The 6,934-nt window shown below is 39.2% G+C and overlaps 1 protein-coding gene across 1 annotated transcript in view; it reads right to left on the bottom strand.

The window, feature by feature from the left end:
* Nucleotides 1-546: 546 nt before the first annotated feature.
* The window catches only part of LOC123391846 (hydrocephalus-inducing protein homolog), a gene marked incomplete at both ends in the record, with an annotated part of 30,930 nt that continues 24,542 nt past the window's right edge, over nt 547-6,934 (bottom strand). Inside the window, 2 exons of the mRNA XM_045079344.1 lie at nt 547-614; nt 4,551-4,774. Coding sequence (XP_044935279.1) covers nt 547-614; nt 4,551-4,774 — 292 coding nt within the window. The remainder of the gene's footprint in view (nt 615-4,550; nt 4,775-6,934) is intronic.

The raw sequence follows: 6,934 nt of genomic DNA, 5'->3' as shown, positions 1-6,934 counted from the left end.
CTGAACATAAATAGAGTGTTCAGGGGACGCCTGGGTGGTGCAGTTAGTTGAGCATCTGCCTCTTGCTTTTGGCCCAGGTCATGATCTCAGGGTCATGAGATCGAGTTGGGCACTGGGCTCCCTGATCAGTGTGGAGTCTGCTTGAGAACCTTTCCATCTCCCTCTACTCCTCCCATTTGTGCTCTCTCACTCTCTCTCTAGAATTAAAAAAAAAAAAAATTCTGATGGAAGATAGGTAGATAGAGTGTTCAGAACATTCAGATAGGAGTGTGAAGTCTAAGGCTTTCCATTTTTCCACTGCTGGAAGAGCCTGGGCGACCACAGCCTGAAAGCTCTTAATGCCTGGAACATGGTTATAGCTTCCACATATAAATGGAAACGACATCAAAATGCACTGCTGCAGAGAAAGGAGAGAACATTCCTAGACCCTTTAGCTGCTACTTATTAAAAAAATGGTAGGAGAGGTTCTTTGTAAACCTTCCTCCTTCCATGTAGAAGGAAAACTAATTCCACTCAATTTTTAACTTCAAATGGAAAAACACTCACCAAAGGAAACATCACCAAAGTGCAGAGCAGGAACGTTAAAATGGAAGGTAGGTCCAATGACGCAGCCTCTGGAAGTAGAAATACAAATTAGGAGAGTGGATAGGGAGTCCAGTGAATTCAGAGTAGCAGTCATGAATTAGGGGGATGGTTAAGTCCAAAAACTGTAAAATGGCATTAAATCAAGTACAGAATCTAGCACTTAAAGAAACTTTGAGATGATGGTCTATCACAGTGGTTCTTAGAGTTCTTTTTCAAGACTCGAACCACTGGGTTTTAGCAAATGTTGCTGTGGTTAACTTATCACCAAATTCCTACCAATGAATGAGGCAGAGCAGACACCGCACCAAACCAAAAGCACAGAATATTAATGTGGATAAGATACATATCATAGCTCTATCATGCTCTATCCCTCAACCCCTGCCCTAAGCAACCACAAATCTATTCTCATTTCTTTCTTTGGTTCTGTTAGTTTATCCTTCACATATCTGGGGGCTCTGCTGTTCGGTGCATATATGTTTATATTTGTTATATTTCCTTAATGGCTTAACTCTTTTGTTACTGTAAAATGTTCTTTGTCTCAAGTAACAATTTTTTATTTTAAAGTCTATTTTGTCTGATATAAGTACAGCTTCCTTTTGGTTACTGTTTGCCTAGTATATCTTTTCCCATCCCTTTTAGTTTCAACTTATTCATATTTTTGGATCTAAATATAGTTTAATTGTGTTTTGTGGGTTTTTAAAAAACCCATTCTACTGATCTCTGCCTTTAATTGAAGTGTTAAATATTTAATATAATTATTAATATACATTTAATATAATTTATTTAATATATAATTACATTTAATATAATTATTGATAAAGTAAGATTCATGTATTATACTTTACTCCTTGTTTTTTATATGTCTTAATGCCATCTCATTCCTCTTTTTCTCCATTATTGCCTTTCTTTATGTTAAATGGTTATTTTCTTAGTTTAGCCTTTCAATTCCCTTGTCATTTCACTATGTTTTTTAGTCAGTCTGGGAATTTTGAGAGAATGGGAAATCACATCCTGAATTTGGAAAATTTATTCAGAGCCAAAGGTTAAGACAGTAGGATTCATGCAAGAGGAATGTCTAACAAACTCAAATTCACCAGTCACTGTACCTAATATACAACCTTGCATGTAGGAGGTACTCAAGAAAAGTTGGAGTGAAGGGATGCCTGGGTGGCTCAGTTGGTTAAGTGACTGCCTTCAGCTCAGGTCTGATCCTGGAGTCCTGGGATCAAGCCCCACATCAGGCTCCCAGCTCAGTGGGCAGTCTGCTTCTCTCTCTGACCCTACACTGTTTCATGCTGTCTCTCTCATTCTCTCTCTTTCAAATAAGTAAGTAAAATCTCTAGAAAAAAAAAAAGTTTAAGTGAATATCCAAATACACATGTATTCCTAATAGAGTTGCAATGTGTATGTATGTGGGTCAATAAATGCAGTATTAATTATTAGGCTGCACTTAATTAGAGAGCAGACACTTGAAACTGGGATGGGTTTTCTCTTATTCAACCTGAAGGACAACTGGTCTGTCTTGGCAAGTATTTTCCTTTTTCCTACATGAAAAGTAAACTAATGGTTTACTTTTATACTATATTATTATATATATTATTCTTGCCCTCAAATAGGGTGATTGTTTTTTTTTTATCTTAAATATTTGTAAGAGCAGAGTTTTAAGGTTTTGTCTTCCCCATTTTGGATGGAGGCCCATCAATGATGCTGGATGTTGTGGAGGATACTCAAGAGGCTGAGTGATACCTCTTGAAGTCAGGAAGTTGGAGGACCTTATTCAGTTGGGACTTTGAAGAGCTGATCTCCTGGAGCTTACTGAGGACCCTCGAGGATCAGACAATCTCTGAAAGGGAGACAGAGGTTGCATTTGCAGGTTTACTCTCCCTGCTTCTCCAGATAACCACCTCCATTGCTTGTCATGAAATGTGAATTGTTATTGAGGTGGGAGGTGACCAAGAGCTCACATAATGTGAAAAATACTCCTGCCCTCCTCATGTTCTTTTTATCACTGAAGGATGTTCACCGTGGGCCAGGATGAACATGGTGCATCTTCTTGAAGAGTAAATGTTATTCAAATACTTAGAAAGCAACACTGATTTTTTTTCCAATTATCACAAACAGATGTATTATGGAAGAAAATATAAATGCCTTCTGAATGGTTCAGATAAGTCTTGAGACTTTAAAAAAAAAATAGTTTATGATTGCGCCAGGCTCTCTCAACCTGAGTAGCTTAAACAACAAAAATTTATTTCCTCATAGTTCTATGGGCTGGAAGTCCAAAATCAATGTGGCAGCAGGGTTAGCTTCTTCTGAGGGATCCCTCCTCAGCTTGCAGATGGCCATCTTCTCTTTATGTCTTTATAGGGTGTTTTCCTATCTGTGTGCCTATTCTTAAAAGGACAGCAGTCACATTGTATTAAAGCCCACCCACATGACTCCATGTTTCCTTAATTCTTTAAAAGCCCTATCTCTAAGTACAGTCCCATTCTTAAGTATTGGGCATCAGAATTTCAATATAGGAATTTGGGAAGACACAATTCACTCCATAACAGGGACACTTAGGTGGAAGAATTGAAAGAAGTGGCAATAACCTTTAAGCTTCTCTTGAGATTCTGACTTTCCAGTAGATATTCTGAGACCAACAAATTTTCCTAGGATTCTTCTGACCACAATGTCTAAGTTATCCTCAGACCCTGAGGGAGACCTACAAGTAACCATAATAAGAGAGAATGCCATCCTAATTAACACCTGTTGCTATGAAAATCCAAATAGGATCTGCAATGTATTCTGAAGACATGATCTTTCTAAGCACCGGGAACCAAAGTTGTAGACCTGCCCAATGGGTTGGTCATAGAGTACTTTTTTTTAAACCCCAAGGGCAAACTCTGCTATTAATGATTTTCAATTATCACAAATAGCTGGAGAAGCCATCAAAGGACTTCTAGCACAAGAGCTGCAAGTCTAGCCTTGGATGACTGATGCTCTAAGTAGACTCTTTTACAATATCTGGAGGTATTATAGGTATGATATGAAATTTATAGATAGATATCTAGATATCTAGATATATAGATAGATATGAAATTTAAATTTTTTCCTTAAAATAAAAATGGAAGATGAAAGTTTAGAGAAATGGGGTTAATAGCTAAAGCCTGGTCCAGAAGATAATTTTATCTAGATGTGATTATAATGATTTTTTCCCCCTGAATATCCTACAACAGAGAATAACTGGAAACTAGCTTAAAGTTTTAAGTCCTTATTTTATAAAGCTGTAGTTTGTAGAAAAACTAAATCCTCAAAAGCTTCTTTATCCACATTACAATAATAAGCTACACATGCTCAATATGTAAATGCCAGTGGAAATTTAAAACATTCCATTATTTTGATGTGTTCCTACCAACAAAGACAATTATGGACATCCAAGACATGAAGTGGTATTGAAGTTTAAGAAAGCAGTAGATAAAAGCTTAGAATAGGTTAGAGACAATGGCAACCTCTGAACCTTCTCAAATTCTTGATTAAGAACACAGGTAGACAAATCCCAATTGCCTATTACTATCTTATTTATATGATTTGAGAAATTATAGCACATGAAATACTTCTGGGGAGCCTCAGTGATTGGGTACAAGGAACAAGAGTACAGAAATTATTTTTGCCAAATTTATTTTGTACATATAAGAGGGTCTATGTAAATTAAGAACACATAGATCTAGGTATTTTGTTCTTTTCATAGTAAATTTGTAGTGGCCGTATACCACACTGGCAACAATTTTCACATTTTTCTAATTCAGAAAGGTTTTCTTATATTAGGGGGAAATTATTTATTTTAATATATAAAAATCACTGTAAAAATCACTTTCATAAAAAATGGAGTGCATGTAAATTTTTATCAAAAATAAACAGGTGAATGTGGAAAAAAATCCACATTAATTATAGATAATTAATATTAGTTATAGATAATATCTTACCTAATGGTCAATTTCACAGGCTCAGGGGAACCATTGACATTGATCAGGAACACTTCTTCAAAGTGCCCCAAAATGGCAGAACTGAAAGAGATCTGGACCGCCTGGACTCCATTTGGTTCGATGATGCCTTCCCTGGGGCTGAAAACAAAGCAGGTCCCCAAAGCTGAAGTTGGAGGGATCACGTTGAAGAGGGCGTCAATGCTGCCTTTGTTGGATAGTATTGCCTATATCAATAAAAAGCCAAAGACAGAGCATGGACATCTGATTTATTTTCATATTAACATGTAGCTGTACTGTTTAATACCAACACAGAGAGAGCTGCAGGAATTAAAGCCAGAGAAGAACTCCAGGGGAGAAATGAACAGTCTTCTGCCTTGAAGGTCTGAAGATAAGAAACCCAATGAAGAAGTAATTTTGTGTTTTTAGTATCCTCTTTGTAACAGAGTTGTCGCATGTACTATAGTCATGTTATAAATACTGATTGTAATTACATCTACTGAAAAGGATCCCTAAAATGCCTTTTTCTGATTCTCTGTAGGGTAACTGAGGAAAGGTGGGTAAGAACTACCTACCCCCGTGTTCTTAGTGTAGCCTGGAAAATGTGAACGAGACATCGCTGTGGATTCCAGAGGACAAGGATTCTCTTTGTTGTGCTATTAGATTTCATTCAACTGGGATACTGTCACTTCAAACTCTATTGCATGGATACAACTCTATTGTTCTGTGACACTTGTGTAAGCAACTGTTTTACTACAGAAAAGTTTCATTTCTATATACCACAAGCCCGTATTTGCTAGGTGTGTGTATGTAAAAAGCTCATGCCTGGCATTCAGAGTTGTCCACACCTGGCTCAGTCCATCGCCCCTACTCCTATCTTCCGAGGGACCTGTCTGATGAGCCTGTGCTGTAACCACAAAGCTCTGTTCCTGGGCTTCTAAGACAGTCTCTATCTCTTGCCAGTGCTCACACCTGAACAGGTGAACAGCATGTTCTTCTGCTTACATATTGCCTTCGACCTATACTCAAAGCACCAAGGAGAAAAAGCACAGGAGATCAGGAAGAAAGGTACAGAAAGGTATGCAGGGCAATGTTAGGAACCTAGAAGAAGCGAAGGGAGGAGAATTTCCAGAAGGGGTTGAATGCGGGCAGAGCTGAAGGGGAACAAACTCAGAGAATGTCACAGATTTTTGATTTTTAATTAAAAGCCATCCCAGCCCTTGAAGAAGAAAGGAACTCCAGTGGAGTGTAACTGCAGAACCCAGACTCCAAATGTTCAGGGAGTGAGTGGGTACGGAGGAAATAGTAGTTGATTATTTGAGATTCCTGTTTGGAGCGAGAGTGGGGGTGGCAAAGTTGCGGCGAGTATGGCGGAGGAGACCCAGGATATTTATACTAAACGGGATAATGCATGCTCAGTCCCTGGTCCCCATGTTTGTTGGAGAAAGAGAAGGGGGCTAGGTAGCCCAGGGAGTGGGGCCTGGGTCGATGTGGGGTGTCCCCCAGCTCAGGTTGCCTGCTGAGAAGCAAAGAAGGAGGAATCAAGGGGCGCCTGGGTGGCTCAGTGGGTTGAGCCGATGCCTTCAGCTCAGGTCATGATCTCGCGTCCCGGGATCGAGTCCCACATCGGGCTCTCTGCTCAGCAGGGAGCCTGCTTCCTCCTCTCTCTCTCTCTGCCTGCCTCTCTGCCTACTTGTGATCTCTCTCTGTCAAATAAATAAATAAAATCTTTAAAAAAAAAAAAAAAAGAAGGAGGAATCAAGAGCTTGTGTAGAACAGAGTCAGGGGCCTTCACAGAGGAAAACCACCACTTCTTCCCAGAGGAGAAGGATGATGTGCCAAAAGAGATCTATAACTAATTGCTGCTTGATATTTTATTCATCTTTTTACATTCATTTTCCATCTCCCTCACTCAGTTTTAAGTTCCCTGGTCATAGAATTCATGCTTCACCCTTCATTCCTTTTAAGCAAACCATGTAGAAAGTGATTATGGCCAGGGACTCAGGAGCCAAATTGCCTGGGCTCAAATCCCAACTCTACCATTGGCTTCCTAGCTGCGTGACCTTGGGAAACCTGCTTTGTTTCTCTGTGCCCCAGTTTTTCCATCTGCAAAGTGTAAGTACCACCAACTTCTCAGATTGCTGTGAAGATGAAACTAATTTATGTAATTCTTAGATGAGGATGCCTCCCCAAGAGTGCTCATCAACACCAGTGATTGCTATCTCTATTCTCAGCACCACACAGAACAGGTTTGAAATTTGCCTGTGCTTAAGAAGGGACTGTAACATGTTAGTGGGAACTTCAAGGCAACTCAAAGAGATTAGTGGTAGTTCAAAGGGAATTCCATTCAAAGGGAATTGTTTTTCCCTCTACGGAGATGCACAGAT

Source organism: Mustela putorius, unplaced genomic scaffold (genome assembly GCF_011764305.1).
Source record: "Mustela putorius furo isolate JIRA1106 unplaced genomic scaffold, ASM1176430v1.1 tig00000340_pilon_pilon_pilon, whole genome shotgun sequence".
Lineage (NCBI taxonomy): Eukaryota > Metazoa > Chordata > Mammalia > Carnivora > Mustelidae > Mustela > Mustela putorius.
Note: the sequence above shows the minus strand (reverse complement) of the source record. Positions and strands in the feature narration are given on the sequence as shown.